Source organism: Sparus aurata, chromosome 13 (genome assembly GCF_900880675.1).
Source record: "Sparus aurata chromosome 13, fSpaAur1.1, whole genome shotgun sequence".
In the NCBI taxonomy this organism is placed as follows: domain Eukaryota; kingdom Metazoa; phylum Chordata; class Actinopteri; order Spariformes; family Sparidae; genus Sparus; species Sparus aurata.
Window position 1 is genome coordinate 8,837,638 of NC_044199.1, and position 20,281 is coordinate 8,857,918.

Sequence of the window (20,281 nt, forward strand, 5' to 3'; positions counted from 1 at the left end):
CTTACAGTCCAGCAGGTTTATTATAACAGGTTAAATATATGGAAATTAAATGTCAAACAGTGGAAACAGTGTGATTATAAAAAATATGAATTGAATTATTGCTTTTTGTGTTAATTTTCACTCAAATAACTAACTGACGTATGGAAAACAACATTGCTAATGTAGAATAAAATTGTGATTTTCAAGTTTACATCCCTATTTTTAAAAAGTCCTCTGTAAGCTTCCATACTAATGCTTCTGTATTTCTTTATAGGTGACTTTTGTTGTTATGTTTTTGTCTGCTAAGATGTAGCTACAGTATTATGAACCATCTGTTGAAGTAATGGGAGCTTGTGATGTCTCCTGGAGGAGATGCTGCACGTCCAACAAGTGGTTGACTGACATTGTAGAGACACCACCCTGCTTTTTTTCTCTAATAATCCTCCTCATGCAATCTCTTCTTTTAACACGCGACTCTAGTTGTATGATGTATGTTTTTATATTGTTGCCTGTGTTGATTTTATGATATTTGTTTCTAATGTGTATGCCTTTATGTTCCCATGTAAAGTGTCTTTGAGTCTCACGAAAAGCCCTATACAGATGAAATATATTATTATTATCTTTATTATTATAACCTCTTTGTTATTTTTGTATGTGTTCTCTGCTGGGTCATTACGTATGCTTTGATTATAGCTCTTCTGTGGATAAATGTAATTTTTTGTATTTTAAAACTTTTTTTTATTTACAAGATTCTAATTTACAGACGGTAAGGTAACAAATAATGACAGTTTTAGAGTAAACAGATGCTTCTTAAGACGAAACAAGACAATGGATGGATAAAACAGTGACCCAGAGACAATAACAAAGGGGTAAAAACATGGGGAACATGTAAAACTAATAAAGAATAAAACATAAAATAAAATCAAGGCCTTACATTGGTGATATCATCTAATAATACAATGGATGGAGATGTTTCCTGCAGCATGACGATCCCTCACTGAGTCTGCACGTCATCTCTGTCGCAGCAGTGACCCCTGGTGGACGGAAGTGTCATTACACTCCAGCCTGCAGCGCAACTTTACATCAAGATGCCCGTTTACAGTCTGTGTGTGCATTAAAGTTTCCTCCTGGTTCGTACAACAGACTCAAACAACCCTATATGTCCTGTTATCTGAAGTCATTTATAATTCACTGGTGATGTTTCACAGGGTTTGAACATCAGGGGCGTGGTTATATTTTAGGACAGGCACCACCTTTGCTCATATTCGCGGAGTTTCTGCCTCAGCCCTCCCTCTCTGACAGTCACATGGCCGCCTTCTGCGCTCCCGTGACACTTTTGAACAAATAATAGGGGAACGAGGCGTGCCATGGCTGCCGTGTTGTTATTGGGCAGCGCATCGTTTTCACAGCAGCATCCAACTCTCGGGACAGCTCGGCTCAGCCCCGGTCCTCCCCTCCTTCACCGGTCACAGTCCAGCGTCCAGCGCATCTGACCCGGGACATCTTTTCAACCAGAGCCGGGAGGAGTCGGTGAAGAAGGGGTTCAGAAGGGGTTCTGAAGCCGGAAGTGGGTGAAGCCGTCTGGAGGAGACTCTCAGCTGGGTGAGTTTGACTGCCCCACTCGGTGTTCCGGGGGTTTTGAGTCTCAGCTTCTGGTTCTGAATGTCCTGCATGTTTTGCCTCTTTGAATGACACCGTGCAGAAGAACTTCACCCGGGCGGTATTTGCGTCATGACAGCCGGCGTGTCCACTTCCTGCCGCGAGACACCCGTAAACAGACATTTTACCCAGGATGCAGCGGCAGATGTGGCGCATTATGCATCCAGTCTTTCACCTTTTTCCGGCCCTGTAAACACGTAAAGTTTTCATGCCGCAGCTGCTCCACCCTCCTGCAACGTACATGTGACGGAAACGGGCATTTATTTTGGTATCCGATTTGTTTCAAAAGTAAGGTCCGCGGACCCCGAGAGGGCCTTTTTCTGTAAAGGTGCTTTGAAGCTGCACATCAGCTTAGTGCTTTCCTAACAGCATCGTGCTGAGTGGACCTTTCAGCACCAGCTACAGAGCATTTCATTACCTGATGTGGGTCTGTGTCTGGGCTCAGTTCCCACGGAACTGTTCAACTTCCTCTTAACCGCTCAGTCAGCTCACCATGATGCCGCTGAGAGAAGATCTCAGCAGGCTAAAAATGTTACTCACAGACAACTAAATGTTGTGCAACTGTATTGAAAATAGCTAACTCACCAACTGCTGTGAAAGTGCCTCTATTTAGCCAGTGGTGGATCAGAAAGCCTTTACAGTGTTGCATCAGAGAAATGCATAAATCAGTCAGATCGGCCTGCAGAAGTCCTCTCAAAAGCACTTCATAAATGTTGGGACTGCGCAACAAAGTCAAATATCACAGTATTTAGGCCCTACTATGATACGGATACTTCCACAGTATGGTAGCGAGGATTATTGGGACTTAAACGAAATACTAACATCTTGGGATTTCTGAGCAATTATCTTCAGTAGTGTGAATATAATGATTTTTTATTGATTAATCATCTTATTCAGATTATTTAGTAATTTGCAATTTTCTAGAGACCTTCAGATGGTGTGTTTACAGATTGCAACCAACTGAATACTCCTCGTCTTATACTTCCCTACGGTGGTTAAAGTGTTTCGGTGTTTGGTTACTGTAGAAATGTGGCAGTGCAATATGGCGGACCTCATGGAGGAGCGCCAATCAAGCCCCCAGGAAGTGCGCCACACTTTGAAACCAATTTGACATAGTGGCCAAACCGTATAGCTACAATGTCATCTGATGCACAATGGTCCGCAAAGCAACAGTGACGGTGGGTCAATTTGCACGAAATGGCCTTCTTCACGATCAGAATTTGAGCATTTCAGTCTGATAATATTAGGAAAATCTACAAGAGCCACATGATTAAACCATTTCATCTTCTTTCAAGTAAGCAGAAGGCAGAACGAGGAGTTAGCTGCTCAGCTGATCTGTCTCTATGGGCTGTACAATGAGGAAGATCCAAGTAATTTTACACCAGGGGAGTTTTTTAGCTTCACGTGCCACTGAGCAGCTTTCATAGGAATGAACGGGGCTCCACCTCCAACGCTGTATCCAGATTTGACTTATTACATCAAATTCTCACGTCTGAGAACCAGTGAGTGTGTGACTTTTTTGCTTGAAATAGGACATTTGTGATAAACCATTTATCAAAAAACACAAACAAAAGCTGCTTCATTATTTCGGTCAAAACAATGTGTAAATATTACATAACAGCAGTTACAGGGTGTGGTCGCTGTGATTATTGAGAGCTTTTTGTCCTTCATGTCCCGTCAGGTTTTGTTGTGTCAAACTCATGTGCTAGTTTCCGATTATGTAATTCCTGTAGATGATCTAATGGCAGGTGGAGAGGGGGAGTCTTGAGGCTTGTCTCAAGAGGGACAATGCTTGCTTGCTTGTGGAGACAGAAGATGATCGCCGGCAACAGAAAACAACCAAGGTCAACCGCACGCGGGGAGTCATGCTCCGGTTGCTCAGCTGGGATTTGTTGTCCGCTCTTTGGTTTGAGTTTCGTGTAAAAACAGACAAGCAGCTGTGAATCAGCTGACTGCAAATACCAGCCTGAGGTGTGAGCAGCCAGAAGCTCTCATTAAGAGTCCCAAACTTCACTCCCCTCTTCTCCTTGGTGGTGTGCCAGTCAGGGGCGGTTCTGGGGGGGGGGGGGCCAACAGGGGCCAGTGCCCCCGTGACTCTGAGTCTGGACCCCCCTGTGGCCCCCCTGACAGTGAGTCTGCATTAATAATACAATGACAGATTTCTTGCAATGATTTTGTTCTGAAGGGAAAGGCAGAAATAAAGTGTCTCAGCAGTTTACTACCCAATCAAAATTGCTGAAATTGTAAACACTGCTTTGTCTGAATGAGGGATTTATCCTTTTTTCCGGGTTGTATGTGCCCCCTAACAAAAAAGCCGGCCCCAACCTGGCCCCCCTATTAAAACTGGTCTAGAACTGCCACTGGTGCCAGTGCTGGATCTTTGATGTACGGTGTAGTTGAAAAAATCTCTTCCCCGTCACGAGGGTGTGCAACAAAGAGAAATCGCTGTCATGTGGTTAAAAGTTACATAAGCAAATAGAATAAATAAAATAAATAATCCGGCACTGTGGCACCAGGTGATCATGCGGCACCTGCTGATGAACCGAATCTGACTCTTTAGAGGAAACTGTGTATCTGACACAAACAACGCAATGCAAAACGATTGCTACTGAGCACATGATAATGCTCATTTTAAGGAAGCGCCAGGAGGGGTTGTGTGTGCGTAAGTGTGAGATGGCAAATGCCTGATTGTGTGTGTGTGTGTGTGCGTGTGTGTGTGTTTGTTTATTTGACTTGTTGCTACGTTTGAAACAGAGAACAATGCATCAAAAAATCAAAAGAGGAAGAAGTGCTTAACACACACTGGGCACAACCACCTAAAGTGAGTATGGACGTCAGTGAAGCCACACCTTAAACATACCCCACTTTATCATCTGTTATACTCTCAATGGAACCATCATTTATGACTAGGAGGCTCTGTTCATAGTTTTTCTAGTCAGTGCCCCATTGTGAAGCAGGAGAGCTGTGCATTAGAGATAAATTAAAAGATAGCTGCCCGTGGGTCTGTTTGAAACCTATCCTCATTGATTTCTCTTCCCACAGGACGAGCAGACCAACTCCTCTCCCCAGCCATGTCAAACGAACGCACCCCTCTGATCAACTCGGGGGTATGCTGTCTGGCCGGGACCGCAGTGGCGTGCGGCGGCGAGTCGGACGCCACACCAGAATCCGGCCAGGGGTCGCCGAGCAAAGACCCCCGGAAACTGAACACCTTTTTCGGGGTGATGGTGCCGACCATCCTCTCTATGTTCAGCATCATTCTGTTCCTGAGAACAGGTGAGCCAATTGTGTGAAGGGATGAGGAAACTAAAAAAGCTGTTCAGGGTTTTGCAGACAGTGGAGGCTTACAGTATGACTGAGTCATTGTGCTGTGGTGACTAACACTGACGTCATCTCTCCTGCAGGGTTTGTGGTGGGTCACGCGGGACTGTTACAGGGTCTGTTGATGCTGATTGTTGCCTACACTATTATAGCTCTCACTATACTCTCCATCTGTGCCATTTCCACCAACGGAGCTATACAAGGAGGTGGAGCCTACTGTATCCTTACAGACAAAAAACAAATGGTCAGGATGTTGTTTATTTTATTCTTCACGCAAACCTGATGAGCCTCGTGTGCCTTCCGAACTAAACAACGTATTGAATGCAGTGGGGAAGTAGATGTGACTTGTGTTGACTGGTTCGAGTTGAAACATCGACCTTAACCTGAACCCAGACATGATCAGTCGCTCTCTGGGCCCAGAGTTCGGAGGTAGCATTGGTCTGATGTTCTTCCTGGCCAAAGTGTGTGCGTGTGGAGAGTACGTTCTTGGTCTTGTGGAGGCGATTCTTGACGTGTTTGGTTCAGACCCTGGTACGTTTCTGGTCCTGTTTGTCATGTGAAGTTTTCTAGCCGACTGAACTTCTCCACTTCCTCAGTTTTTTCGACCTGCTCTCCTCCTGCTATAGAGTCGCCTGTCTCTGGGGGGATACGCGCGCTCCCTCAGGGTTACTGGTACACGGTGCTGTACTCCTCAGTAGTCCTTCTGCTGTGTCTGCTTGTGTGTCTGGTGGGCGCCCACATCTATTCCCGCACCGCCTTTGTCATCCTGTTGGTGGTCACCGTCTCCTTGCTGTCCATCTTCATCAGTTCAGTGGCGGTCAAACCTCGCGATTTTGTCATCACACACAAGGGAGCGGGCAACCAGACGGTCCACTACAACGCCAGCTACACCGGCTACAACGCCACCACTCTGAGGCACAACCTGGGCTGTGAGTGCTGGGGGCAAGAGGATGTGAAAGTACAATTCACACATAAAGCCGCATGGTGCTTGTAAATTTAGCAGCGTCTTTTAATTGTCTCGTTGTTGTTCCTCTTTTTTTTTTTTGTCGCTGCAGCTGGTTACTCTTTGGACTACAGCACCAACTCTGTCATGTCTTTTGCCACCGTGTTCGCCGTCATGTTCACCAGCTGCACAGGGATCATGGCCGGGGCCAACATGTCAGGTTAAAGCTCAGTTTGATTACCTTCAAGTCATGCACACGACATCAAGCAGTATCATTTCAAAACACGAGGGCTGTTTATACACGTCACTGCTCAGTAAATCATTGTGTGTGTTGCACAAACACGAAACACACCCTGATGTTTGTTCTTCCTCCACGTGTCTCTGAAGGGGAGCTGAGGACTCCGAGTGTTTCCATCCCTAAAGGCACCATCGTAGCCGTTTTTTACACTTTCACCGTCTACGTCCTCCTCTTCATCCTGGTCAGCGCCACCTGTGACAGGTATGAAATGCTTCATAATAGTGTTTGATATTAATACTTAAAGGGTAGGGCCACCAATTTTACTCATAAAGTGTGTTTACAGGTCTTGGGGAGTACGTTGCATATCTGAAAAATGATAGTTCAAAACCTTTTGTGGCTCCAGAAGAAGCTGCATGTAATCTGATAAATTGCCTCCAGAGATGTCACTCAGTGACTGTTGCATTGTGGGTAACGAGGCACCATGTTTTCAAAAGCAGCCCACTGTCGGACTCATCATGGACAGTTTAAAAACAAATGACTTGAACAGCAGAAACAGAGATATTGCCTTTGTTATTCGAAACGCATTTGTCTTCCTTTTCGAAAACCTGGTGCCTACATTACCCACAATGCAACTTAGCCACTGAGTGACATCACTAGAGGTTATTTATCACACACAAAATCCACATAAAATTGGTGGAGTTAGCCTTAAAGGAGAAGTTGACAAGCAAATAAGCAATTGACGTTATGATACAATTCAGTAGGCTTCTTCTTCTTCAGGACCCTGTTGATTCAGGATTACGGGTTCCTCCAGAAAATAAGCATCTGGTCTCCGTTCATCACCATCGGGATTTACTGCGCCTCTCTCTCAGCTGCCATGTGCGCCATGATCGGGGCTTCCCGTATCCTCCACGCTCTTGCTCTGGATGACCTCTTTGGTAGGTTTTATTCTTATATCAGTGCCTTTTTTTTAGTACACAAATTGTTTTTCTCAGAGACGTTGGTTTTCTTCGCAGGTTTGCCGTTAGCCCCAGCAGCTGTCACATCGAGCTCGGGGAATCCCTGGGTGGCGGTGCTGTACACCTGGGGTCTGGCACAGGTGGGTTTCTGTGGTGTGTGTGGTTGTGTATTTTCAGAATTACAACAACATGTCCTGAGCTGTGGTTTGTGGTGTGTTTTTGTGTTTCAGTGTGTAGTGTTTGCGGGCCAGCTCAATTCTATAGCGAGTTTGGTGACTGTTTTCTACTTGCTTGCCTACGCTGCAGTCGACCTGGCCTGTTTGGCTCTTGAGTGGGCGTCCGCTCCAAATTTCAGGTAATATGAGATCAATTGCTATTGATAGAAATTAGATAAGAAGTCAGTGAAGTTTGCTGACCTCAATCAGTGGCACACATGCATTGTGATAATATTTTTCAATGGCCTGTAATTGAATCCAACAGCGAAGTCCACATTTTTTAATATAATCGCAAAAAACAGCTACTTTTGGGGTGAAATATCACAATTGAGATACATTTTCAGTTTAACCTCAAAGGAGGGCGCCAGGATTTTTTCTCTGCTGGTGCTAAGGTGCGGCTTGACCAATACACAGGGAGCTTAGAAAATACAACCTTTTCTTGACTTCAGAGTCACTTATATAGAAATATTTGTTTTTTCAATAAAAGATTCAACATAAATGTAGTGTATAATTGAAATTAGCAAAAGAATATACAAAGAAAATATTTATAGTGCTGCCAGAGCTAATAACAACAAAATACATTCAAACTCCTACAGTAAAAAGTGAATTTGTGTAATCAGACAGCTATACTGTTTTGGATGGTGGATATCACAACGCAAGAAACTACACTGAAGTGCAGCCGCAGTGAGAAGTGCATGCAGCACTACATCTCTTGTGACGAAAATATGAATTCGTACAGTCCTACATTACCTGCGGTGATCCTCCAGCAGCAGAAACTGTTCCCCCTTCGTGCTTTTACGCACACTTTTAGTCGAGTCTAATCCTATTTTGGATACATTTAAAAAAAAAAAAAAAAAAGAACACCTCACACTAACATTAAAGCACACCCTCGACACGCTTAAGTGCCGTCTCTGCTTCCTCACCCCTCAAAAATGACATCAGTGCAAATTTGGCATCTGAAACATGTGTTTAAAGTGTACTATTACTGAAGGCACAATGTACCCTACACATCGAAATGTGCTTAAGTCTCAAGATGTTGGTGTAATATATGTAACACTAAAATCATGGATATTGACAATCCCATTAGAAAATCTAGACATAGCTCTCGAAAGTGTTTTGCATGACCCTGGAAGATGGTTTCCTCCATCTCTATATCACCATGGATATCAGAAATACTTTATTGTATGAGCAATATTAGAGAAAATCACCTGCATTCTAGGGCTTGATGAATTATAAAGATCTGGAAGCCTCTCATTGAAAGTATTGGAAATGTTAGCTCGATCAACTGCGGAGTCCCTTTAACATTTGAACCAGCTGTCATGTATCCTGATGCTAACATCCAGATGTAAACATGAGGTATCAACTACTGCACAGTTTGATTGTTCATGGTATCACTGATTAATCAGCAGGAATAAGTTATACTGTTCCTGCATATTTTAAAACTCCTACATTTTCCAAATAAAAAGCTGAAAACACAAGATGTTTCCTGGTGGTCAATACATGAGATTTCGAACTAAGCCAGAAATGTTCACACCAGTCGTCACATCATATAGATTTATAACCTTCTCAGCCTCACTTGGGTATATCACTGTCGTATATTTCACGGGACAATAAACGTGATGTTTATCGCCTCTCTGCGCTTCTGTTTTTTTCCTCGTCTCTGTGTGTTTAACAGACCGACGTTCCAGCTCTTCTCCTGGCACACCTGCCTGCTGGGGATTGTGAGCTGTTTAGTGATGATGTTCGTCATCAACCCCGTGTACTCCTCAGGCAGCATCGTCCTCCTGTTGCTGCTGCTGCTTTTCCTCCACTTCAGATCGCCCACCAGCAGCTGGGGCTACATCAGCCAGGCTCTCATTTTCCATCAGGTATCTGGACTCCTGCAGACAACACACTTGCACACACACACATTTATCAGACACACAGTTAGACAACAGTGCCGTGTCCCTTTTTTCTTTTTTTTTGGTTTAGGTGCGCAAGTATCTGTTGATGCTGGATGTGAGGAAAGACCACGTGAAGTTCTGGAGGCCGCAGGTGTTGCTGATGGTGGCCAATCCTCGCTCTTCCTGTCAGCTCATCCTGTTTGTCAACCAGCTGAAGAAGGGAGGGCTGTTTGTGTTGGGCCACGTGCAGCTGGGAGACCTGGGTAATTCTCTGCCTGCGATGGCCATCTGCAGCTCACAGTATTGAATTATTCTTATCTTTGAATCATTTTCCTCTATGGTTTCATCACCGCCGCTGGAGCTGAACTCTCTTTTACCTGAAGTCCACTGGCTCCATCATAGACGGGCAACCTGTTGGGGCTTTCACTTCCCATCTGCTGCCTCTCTTGCATTATTGATCAAAGAACACGTTTTCTCTACACCACTGTTGCGTCACGCCTGAGAGTTAAAACCAGCCAGATGTGTAGCTCATTGATTATTTTTACTAAATAGACACATATTCTTTCCAAACCATATGACAATACATTATGTGATTCACCCCAAGTATACAGAGAGAGTCATGCACTAACACTAATACTCACACAATCTGCCCCCTGGTGACCGTTGAGACACATTACAAAGTCATCAAGTTCGTAATTAATAGATCATTTACTTGCAGGGGTGGGACATAAGTAAGTACATCTGCTCAAGTACTGTTTTTAGATACAAATGTGGGTTTTATGCTACCTTATACTCCACTACATTACATTATTACTTATATTTCAGATTAAGAAAAAAAAAAAAAAGAAACAGGACAAATGATACAAAAAAATTATGACAACAGTTTATTTCCTTTCAATAGCAAAATTCATTACATTATTTAAAAGCCAACCAGGGGTTACCAGTTCTCCTTTTTGGCCCAGGACAGCTTTCATAGAGGTCAAATTATCCAGTTTTTCGGAAAAAAATAAATGAATCAGAATTTCTGTTTTTCTCCTTTAGTAATCTAATCAGTATTTTGCCTACTTTCTGAGGTGTCATCTTTCATTTTTCTGGAAGCATTTCTTCACCAGAAGTCATACGACATAGATTTGTTGGGTTTAGTGTGTTTTGCCCTACATCTCCCATTGACCTCAATACATCTGACACCAGTCTTGTGTCGTAATGACTTTTCCCTCTTCTTTGAGATTACTGGTCTGATGAGAAAATGTATGGTCCCCCTTCCTTTCATCACTGCCCCCAACATATGCAACCCTGTGCGTCCAACGACTGCCAAAATGAAACTGCATAATGTATCAAAACAAAACATTATAATGTGCCAACAATAAACATAAATGGCTCCACAAACTGTACAAAAAGTGATCGGAACTGGTTCCACCTCAACAAGCAACCACAGTGAAAGGTTACTTATGCAACAATTCGGACTAGTGACCTAATGATGTGATGTATAATAATAGATCAGATCTCAGGAACATTTTACTACAGATTGAATATTGTTACTTTCAGTAGTACTTCATCTACCACTGTCTACTTGCGTCCTTTCCACAGTTCTGCTGAAATGTGTTCTGCAGTATTGCATCTCTTAAATGAAGCCCTGCATTGAAAGACTGCTTGTATTATTCAGATCTATGCAGTAATCTGATTTCTGCCTGTCCTGTGTTTCAGACTCTCTGCCAGCAGACCCGGTCCAGCAGCAGTACAACTTCTGGCTGAGCCTCGTCGATAAACTCGGGGTGAAGGCCTTTGTGGACCTGACGCTGTCTCCCTCTGTCAGACAGGGGACACAGCATCTGCTGCGCATCACAGGCCTCGGTAAACTCTACGTGCTCACAGTCACAGGTACAGATAATGTTGTTGCTTTTAACCTGCACCCTCTGACTCTTGTACTCCTCTCTTCAAGGTGGCATGAAGCCAAACACGCTGGTTTTGGGTTTCTACGACAGCTGCACTCCTGAGGACTTCTTCCTACAAGATACCGCCTTCTGTGACTCTTCACTGGGACGAACGAATGAGGGAGAATACAATTTCGGGGTCGACTTGCCTTCATTACAGGCGCATTTCCCTCCTGTGCGACATGTGGAGAGCCCACGGTGGCTATCACCGGAGGAGTACGTAGGGATTATTTCCGACGCCCTTAAAATGAGCAAGAACGTGTGCCTCGCCCGATATTTCTTCCAGTTAGAGGGAGAGGGTAAAGACAGCAAGGTGGACGGTTCAGAGCGGACTCTAGATGTGTGGCCTCTCAACCTGCTCCAGCCAGGCAGCCGCGATTATGAGGACGTGTGCAGCCTCTTTCTGCTGCAGATGGCCTGCGTGCTCAACATGTCCAGCAAGTGGCGCAATGCGAGGATGAGAATCTTCCTGAACGTGGAGACTGAGTCCAGCGACCAGGGCTGGGTGGTGAACGAAGAAACGTTCCGAGAGCTGCTGAAGAAGTTGAGGATCAGGGCGTCGATAAAGATCGTGCCGTGGGACTCGGTAGTGCAGCACCACAGTCAGGAGGACGTGGAGCCAACGCGAGCTCTGTCCGAGGACTTCCTGTCTGCAGTGAACTGTATGTTGATGGAGCACAGCTCGCAAGCTGCTGTTCGCTTCCTGTATTTGCCCCGACCCCCCGCTCATCACAGCCAGGCGCAGCAGTACCTGGCTCAGATGGAAGCAGTCACCAATAATTTAGGGCCGACGCTCCTGATTCACGGTGTCACACCTGTCACTTACACTGACTTGTGAGCATGAGTTTTGTTCATATTGTGTCATGCAGTAACATAAGTTAAACCTCTAGTTCCATGTTAAATTAACACATAATGTAATGAAAAGTGGATCCAAAGTACAGTTTGTAGCGCCAGTGACTAGACTTTCACCTAATGCAGCTTTCTTTGTTGTTTTACTGAAGCTTAGAGAAAGTTCCAGGTGTTTTTGAAATATGCCACGTGAGGTTTTTGCATTCAAATAGGATATCTTCCTTTTGTCATGTACTTGAACTGGCTGGAGCCAACAAATGGGAGAATACTAACATTTGCAGATATGATTTATGTTGATATAACCTCTTGTTTGCATTAGCTTTAGGCCTGTCTTTTGAGGTAAGGCAGAAGTCAAAATGTGTCAAAGACACCTCAGAACAAAAAAACTGTTTGTTTTTGAGTAATACGGGTTGTTAAGGACATTGAATATAGAAATGTCTATATATGATTTCAGGAATGAAATGATGAATTTGTGGTGTTTTATAATAACCACTGACCATAGTTACAACTTACTTTTGTGGTTCCATTTCTGAATGCTAATGTGTCGATGCATCACAACTGTTTGTTTTCTTTTTGCTGCTTCCTTTTCCCCACATTTCTGCTGGTTACCGGACCAATTGATCCAAAGACTTTTTGAATCTGAGCTGAGTTCTGATTTTTGTCTTCCACGCACCTAAAACACGTTTGTTTTTACTGTTGCCTGTGTATCATGTCTTCACAAAAGGGAACCATTTAGTGTGTTTCACCTCCTGATAAACAGCATTTGTTGCTGTTGTATGTGCTTATTTAAAAAAGAGTGTTGGATTTCTGTTAAAAAAGGGTACCAGTGATGGTGGTTCGGTCAAGAGTTGTCACATTTTTACAACATTTAAAGCAACGTGATGTAGAGGTTGTGCAATTTGGCGCTCCCCACATTTTCTGAGTGCAACACCACTGTCGTAAATACAAATCACAAGTCTGTACAAATTTGTCAGACATCACAATGTTATGTGTTGAAAACTTGTACGTTGAACTAAACATGTATGAAACAAGTGGTAGAGGGGCGGAGTGGCTGAGACAGGCGCTGTACCATCAAAACTGTTATTTTAAGGAAGAAAAAGTTACATAATGAAGCCTTAATTTGCCATATTTACAAAATACGGAATTAACTTTTACTGCAGGCTTGACCTGTTTAGTTATACATGGTTGATCATGCACATTTTAAACAAAAACACAGGTCAGAAGTTGCTAAAAAAAGCCATTTGCTGGACTTTGCTTTGCCCTTTTGACATGTTCCATGTTGAGCTGTGGTTAATGGGTCACTGAGAAAGCCTTAAAAGACTGACACGTGTCTACTAACGGTCCGTAGTTGTACATATTTAATCGCTGTGTGTCACAGGAGAAATGCCAAATGTACTGTGCATTGTTACCTTTGTAACTGTAATAATGTAAAATGAACAGAACATATGTATTTAAAAGATGACTTTAATGCAAACAGAGATTGTGTTTGTAATGTAAATATGAATATAAAAAAGACACTCTGGTATGCTGCCCTACTGATACAATCATTGAGAATAAATAAATACAGTTTAACAGTTTTTACTTGTATAATATGTCCTATGCATTACAGAAACCTTGCTATGGTATTACATTTAATGTATGTGAAAAGTGAGTAATGCCTATATTGAGCTCTAAAAGTCACAATCATGTGAGTAATCTTCCTTCCCTGCAGATGGAGGCAGACGACTACTCCTCCTTTTCTCTCTGCCTCTCCATTTTTCTTTGATATTCACTGACTTCTGCGAGTTTGCTAAGCTTTTTGATGACGGGTGTGGACATACGCAGCCAGTCAGGCAGGAGTATTGAGATCGCTGCATCCTGTAGAATGACAGGAAGGGAAGAGGGAGGCATTAAAGACGCTGCAGCAGCTGGTAATGTGTAACGTCACGCAGCACTCCGTCGTATCTCTGACCTGGAGGGCGTGGGACAGACAGCCGCTGGTGTGGCTGGAGTAACCCACGGTGTTCAAGGCGTCTCGGACGAATCCTGGAGCGCTCTTCACGAAGCTGTTGACCGGCATGTTGTGCGTCATGTTGGTGGACACCAGGAGAGGGCTGACACACTGGGGAAAGATGGTTGGACAGTTTGAACCTCCCTTTAAGTCATTTCAAGGTAAGACACAGGTGAGCACAGTAAAAAATGCATTACCAAGAAACTTTCCCAGTTTACTCAAATAGACGAAGACAAACTGAGTTGGTGAGAGCAGCAGCTGGGGGGTAAAGGTTCATTTAATAACCTGCATGTTTGTTCAACCAATAAAATCACAATAAAAACTGCTTATTTTCCACCTGTTTAGAACGCTTAAGAAAGGTCAATAAATAAAATCAAAATGAATAAACCAGAAGATACTTGGGCATTCAGATTGATGGGGGTTGGTCTGGATAAGATCTGGTAAATTCTGTCATTGTACCTGTCACATCTGGCTCATATACCTCTACATCATCATACATCATACACATCATCACTGTTACTCAGTGTTGGTGCATTAAGTGTTAGACTTTGTTCTTCTGGGAATAAGAGTTAGACCGAAAACAATAAAGGCTGATATTGTTGGACAATTTATTTATTATACTGGCCTAAATGTTAGCAGCTAGGTAACAAAAGGAGAAAGAAAGCTATAAGCTATGTGTTTTTAGAAAATGTCCTCATTTCACGGTTTGTCCACCAGAGAGCACTGACAAGTTTTGGTTTAAGTTTTTTCTTTTGATAAATAAAATTCTCATTCACAAAATAATTTAATGTATTTGTTTTTTTAACACAAGAATTGGCCTAAAAAATTACAGTCAATCATCCTTGAAATGTGGCTGAGAAAATATTAATGACACTGACATTATTTTTAAGAAATCTTGTTATAGGTTGTTTTAGTGATTTAAAGGTAAATGATTACTTCATAATATGATGACTTGGTAGTATTTTGAATCCCCTCCAGCTTGAGTACATGCGAATGAGCTTTGTAATTTTGAGAATTCAGTGTCAAAAAATTTACCTGAACCGTGATTCCCTTCGACTTGTACTCCGCGTGCAGACAGTGAGAGAGATGTGTCACAAAAGCCTGAAATACAGAAAGAGAGTCGGTCATAAAAACAAGCAGAACCAGCTGACGAATGTTGTCATGAACTTGTGCACCTATCACTGAAGATGTAGGAGGGATCTGGTCGGCATGTGTTAAAATGAATGTATGCGTGTGATTAACAGGATATCTGGACGAGAAAGTACCTTTGTGGCAGAATAAAGGGACAACAAAGGCTGTGGATGGATGCCCGCTTCAGATGAGATATTAATGATCAGCCCCATCCCTCTAGCAAGGAGATGGAAGACAACAATCAATAAACACATCCTATGTTCTTATTACTTCATATCAGTCATTAACATCTGGAGCTTTGTGACGATACCTTTCAACCATGCCCGGGAGAACAAGTCTGGTCATCTGAGGGAAGACAATATAAATAATTTCTTTTTTTTTCATGAAGGCAAAAAGACCAAACTGTGTTCAGATACAGTGGAGAAGGTGACTGAACAAATACGCAATGTAAATATTCAGAGATCTCTCACCTGAGGGACCGACAGCATGTTACAGTTGATAACCTGGGTAATTTTCTGGTGAGTAAAAACACGCAAGAAACTGAGTTACAAGTCAGACACAGACGTGAACAGCCTCAGTCAGGAGAAATAAATCATGCAGTGTTTTGTCTTCAGAAAACTGACATTTGAAGACGCAAAAACGTACCTGTTCAATATTTGGTATTTCCAGGAAATAGGCAAAATGATCAGAATAGGTCATCCCCACATTGTTAACTGTAAGACACAAACAACAAGAACCTTTGTTAGTGAACACTGAGCTCATTAGAATCTTGGGAACACATAACCATGGGTGCATCTTGGGAACATATGGGAACATGGGACTTCGTGAGCATAGGGCTCAGGGAACATATGCCCTGGGAACAAAGGACCCTGGGAACATAAGACATAGCATATGAGACTGGGAATGTAAAATCTTGGGAACGCATAACCATGGTTGCAAAAGCCCTCGGGAACATAGTACACTGGGAACTTAGATCTTGGGGAACAAAGGACACTTGGAACAAAGTAACTTGGGAACATAGGACCCTTAGAACATACTTCGGAATTTGGGAACATAGTACGCTGGGAACAAAGGACCCTGGGAACATAAGACATAGCTTATGACACTAGGAACGTAAAATCTTGGGAACGCTTAACCATGGTTGCAAAAGCCCTCAGGAACATAGTACACTGGGAACATAGATCTTGGGGAACAAAGGACACTGGGAACAAAGTAACTTGGGAACAGAGTAACTTGGGAACATAGGACCCTCAGAACATACTTAAGAATTTGGGAACATAGTACGCTGGGACCAAAGGACCCTGGGAACATAAGACATAGCTTATGACACTAGGAACACAAAATCTTGGGAACGCTTAACCATGGTTGCAAAAGCCCTCAGGAACATAGCACATTGGGAATATAGATCTTGGGGAACAAAGGACACTGGGAACAAAGTAACTTGGGAACAGAGTAACTTGGGAACATAGGACCCTCAGAACATACTTGAGAATTTGGGAACATAGTACACCGGGACCAAATGTTCTTTCAAGTTTGAAGCTGTCACCTCCTTTTTTTCAACTATTTCTAAACTTAGAAAGCATCTGAATAACTTCACAAGCTTGTTATTTCTCATTACCCAGAATTCCGATCTCTAGTCCTTGCAGTCCTTTGGCTATAGCAGGGTAGATACTGTGGCCGTCTGTGAAGTCGACTTGGATGGTGCGAGTCTTTCGTCCATACTGATCCTCTGAAGGAGACAAAGAGCACTTTGGATTAAATCTGCCCCAGAACAGCACAATAAATGACACATGCATCTATTGTGATGGGAACATTGCTGTAGCACACTAGTATTTTTTACATTTGACTCACCTATCTCTTTGGCAACCATTTGAAGCTTATCATGACATCTGCCCACCAGTACAACATCCAGGCCTCTACGCGCCAGCTGGAAGAATACATGCAGGCAAACAGGGTCGGTGGCATTCAAAACTCTGCAAGACTCTTTGAAACAAATTTGAACTACCTCTTTCCATCCTAACATGAAATTTGGACCAAATAATGGATCTGTTTTTAAAAAAAGGGAATTGGAGACTCACCTCTGTGGCATAAGCTTTACCAATGCCAGATGTGGCACCAGTGACAACTGCACGAGGGAGAAGGCACATGTCAGGAATCCATTTTATAATCATGAAAAACAAAATTATTTACATTTGTTTTATGATTTTTACATCAAGTCGTGATGGAAGTTCACAAGATATGTACTTTGCAACCAAGACACATTGCTGCCACATTCTTATGTAGCCATTAAGGCTGGTGCAATATTTCCTCTGGTGTAAAAAAAATGTGTAATCTAGAACTTTTGACACAGTGACCGCAAGCTCTTCAGCCACTTGTGCAAAAATATAAACACATCAGTGCTAAAAAAAACGCTGATGGCAAATGTGAGCCACATGGATGCAAAATATTCTAAGTGTAAACCAGAGTCAACTGTAGTCTAAGTGTTTAGGCTCCTAAGAGCACATGGGAGAGGAACAGTGAGAGGAAAACATCCCCTGTTGCTTCGCCAGAGGAAAAACACTCCCTTCTGCAGTATGTGAATAAGATCCTGGTCATTCAGACGCCAGAGACGCATCTTCTTCTGCGTGTGCTGTTGGGACCCCAAATTAGTTTTTCCAACAGCAAAAATGTCAGAAACAAATAAAAAATGTACTCTACATTTAAACTGGTGCTGATGTCTATCTGCAGAGTATTAAAATGCTTGCAGGCAATGAGACGGAAATGTCCCATCAAGCAGGAATGCGAACAGCTCCTTTACAGGCAGGAGGTCCGTTTTTTGCTGCTGATGGCAATTAACGTTCCGAGAGAATATTCCCAGAACCATTCTGCCCTCTGTCATTTACTAACAGTCTTTTAATAAGATTAGCAATCATACACCTGTGCTCTTGTCTGCACTTGGCCCTTCACATTCACACACACACACACACACACACACACACAGAGAGAGAGAGATTTAGTGGCTATGAAGGCATAATGCATTAAAAAACCTTTTCTTTTACGTTACCTGCCCATTGCCCATATGTTCTTAAATCCACTTGCCAGCGCTCTGACAGAATATACTCTCTGAATCCACACCAACATCTCCAGGCCAGTCTCAGCAGGTGGAAAACAACAACGAATCCTCCAACAATGGTCAGTGCATCAGTGAATGACATTTTGCAGCAGAGCTCCGGACTGAGCAGAACCGCCTCATAGCACGCGTTTAAAAAGGTGGTCAATCCTAATTTTATGTCAGAGGATATGACAGCTCTTACATGTAGTGCTCCTCCTTCACTGCTCCACCCCTCCCTCTGTGTGTGTGTGTGTGTGTGTGTGTGTGTGTGTGTATGTGTGCGTGCTGCTGTCATGAGGGTAAAACTTGAGCAACACCCCCGTAGGCCACATGCTGCACCTGAGTCTTGCAAGCACCAGACTCAGCTGAAATCAAGAAGATATTTTACCTTAACAGGACACTTCAGAAATTTAGCATTTCACCTCCGCAAAGTTGGACAACTCACAGAGAGCAAAATGTTGATAACAGATCATTGAAAGCCATCACCAAAGCAAGTAAGCTGAACTCGGGGTGTACAACTAGAGGGATGCTCCTTTAACGCGCTATAGGATATAGCGTGGGGGCCACAAGAGAACATTCACTCAAATAAACGCATCGTCATTGCTCGCATCTAATCACTAAAAGCCAAGACAAAATTGTGACTCCTCCAGCAGCTGCAGTGCAGATAATAACGTAGTTGTGAACATGGCACAGTCATTGTGTCAGCTGATAAGTCTTCACCGCGTCGCAATCTGTCAGGAATGAGCATCCGCAGAAACAGTCCTATCCTTTTTCATTCAAAACAGAGTCTGTACTCTGATAAACTGAAAAATGCTCTTGATTATAAGCCCGAGGGATAATGTTTGAGATAGTGCACAAATTCTAGCAATACATAAATCATTCAGTCAGTTTGGTTGCGTGCTTTAGTTTGTCTCGGGTGCGTTGTTTTCTTGACCTTGAGCACTGAACAACGTAAATAACCTGAAAGACACAAAACATTTTCCCAGCCTCTGATGTCACCAGCAGATGTATGGTGATGTCAGATGAATGGAAGTAATTGTGTTGTTATAGTGTGGATTATATGTCTGACATAAGGGAGCACTGTGGCCAAACACCCCTTAGTTTCTTACACGTAAATAGGATCTTAACATGTGTGCATTTAGTACTTAGGTGAAGAAACACGGAGCCATGTCAAGCTGGGGGTGAAGTGACAAAGTGAGCACAGTCTCTCACTCCTGTGGTGTTATGTGAGCAGCATGTCTTGCATTGTGTTAAAGGAACAGTTCATCCAAAAATGACATTTCACTCACTATCTACTCGTAAAAAAAAAGCTTGAAAAATCATATAAAATGGCTCCATACAGTTTGTCCAGTGAAGTCAAAGCCTCCGGGACCCTCAAGATTGGAATTCTGATTTGAAAAGATATCATGTACACCCTTTCTCTAAAGCCTAAATCTTCACCGCTGTCAAGCTAAATGAGCCAAATTGGGTGCTTGAGCTTGGTCTCGGTGCTTCCGGAGATTAAGCGGGACTGGCCGTGTGCTGCCATTTAGCTAATTTGTTTTATTTTCCAGCTGTTTTCTTTTACATTCCAGCACATATTCCCTATCCACTTCTGTTGTCTTGTCTCAGCTGAGCCTGTCCTTAAATGCCTTCTCTATTTCTAAGCAGGTTGTGCCCACTAAGCCCTCTAAATACTAACTAACGGGGTAATTTTTGTTTTGACAAGCTGGCTAATCCGGTGGCCAGGTGTTTTTTTCTGATGCAAGTTTAACAGAGAAAAACTAGCAGCATTCACAGATGAAAAATCTAAATGTGAAATATCAGTACATTCATTTGTTCTTCCTTGTCACAGCCAGCTGCACCTGCGCTCTTAGAGCAAACAGAAGAGCGAACATAGGAGATGGTAAAAACTACTTTACAGAAATGTCTTTTAATGCCCGCTGTCAAAGAGAGAGGGCTGTTTAAAGGGTCGTTAGTTTATATAATCAGACTCAATTTCTGAACTAAAATTAGCTGATGTTGCTCCCTGTCACATCTTCTGGACTGTCGAGACTCGAGCCCTTCACAAAGAACTCCACCTATCAGGAGGAAACAACTTAAGCACATCGTCCGC

At 43.0% G+C, this 20,281-nt stretch overlaps 2 protein-coding genes across 2 annotated transcripts; one reads left to right on the forward strand and one right to left on the reverse strand.

Moving 5' to 3' along the window:
• The first annotated feature begins 1,352 nt into the window (after positions 1-1,352).
• slc12a9 (solute carrier family 12 member 9) lies at positions 1,353-13,546 on the forward strand. Its single transcript, XM_030438470.1, has 14 exons — positions 1,353-1,581; positions 4,681-4,914; positions 5,043-5,177; positions 5,353-5,490; positions 5,586-5,888; positions 6,015-6,122; positions 6,290-6,401; positions 6,918-7,075; positions 7,154-7,236; positions 7,327-7,451; positions 8,987-9,179; positions 9,283-9,457; positions 10,899-11,045; positions 11,134-13,546. The coding sequence occupies exons 2-14, from the start codon at positions 4,710-4,712 to the stop codon at positions 11,961-11,963; spliced, it is 2,712 nt and encodes a 903-aa protein (XP_030294330.1). The 5' UTR covers positions 1,353-1,581; positions 4,681-4,709; the 3' UTR covers positions 11,964-13,546.
• On the reverse strand, positions 13,423-18,423 carry hsd20b2 (hydroxysteroid (20-beta) dehydrogenase 2). The gene is made up of 11 exons (XM_030438471.1): positions 18,139-18,423; positions 17,174-17,220; positions 16,947-17,022; positions 16,714-16,824; positions 15,741-15,808; positions 15,566-15,610; positions 15,406-15,440; positions 15,230-15,311; positions 15,000-15,065; positions 13,926-14,075; positions 13,423-13,831 (listed from the first exon to the last, which is right to left on the reverse strand). The coding sequence occupies exons 1-11, from the start codon at positions 18,287-18,289 to the stop codon at positions 13,700-13,702; spliced, it is 963 nt and encodes a 320-aa protein (XP_030294331.1). The 5' UTR covers positions 18,290-18,423; the 3' UTR covers positions 13,423-13,699.
• Positions 18,424-20,281: the final 1,858 nt, after the last annotated feature.

Bases quoted from the DNA above. Each gene is read 5' to 3' on its own strand.
- slc12a9 (XM_030438470.1), top strand. From the start codon at position 4,710: ATGTCAAACGAACGCACCCCTCTGATCAACTCGGGGGTATGCTGTCTG. The intron at 6,123-6,289 runs GTTAAAGCTCAG...GTGTCTCTGAAG, and splicing joins GGCCGGGGCCAACATGTCAG to GGGAGCTGAGGACTCCGAGT. The intron at 9,180-9,282 runs GTATCTGGACTC...TTTTTGGTTTAG, and splicing joins AGGCTCTCATTTTCCATCAG to GTGCGCAAGTATCTGTTGAT.
- hsd20b2 (XM_030438471.1), bottom strand. From the start codon at position 18,289: ATGTCATTCACTGATGCACTGACCATTGTTGGAGGATTCGTTGTTGTT. The intron at 15,809-16,713 runs GTAATGAGAAAT...TGTGTCTTACAG, and splicing joins ACTAGAGATCGGAATTCTGG to TTAACAATGTGGGGATGACC. The intron at 14,076-14,999 runs GTAAATTTTTTG...ATCTTTCCCCAG, and splicing joins CGAAGGGAATCACGGTTCAG to TGTGTCAGCCCTCTCCTGGT.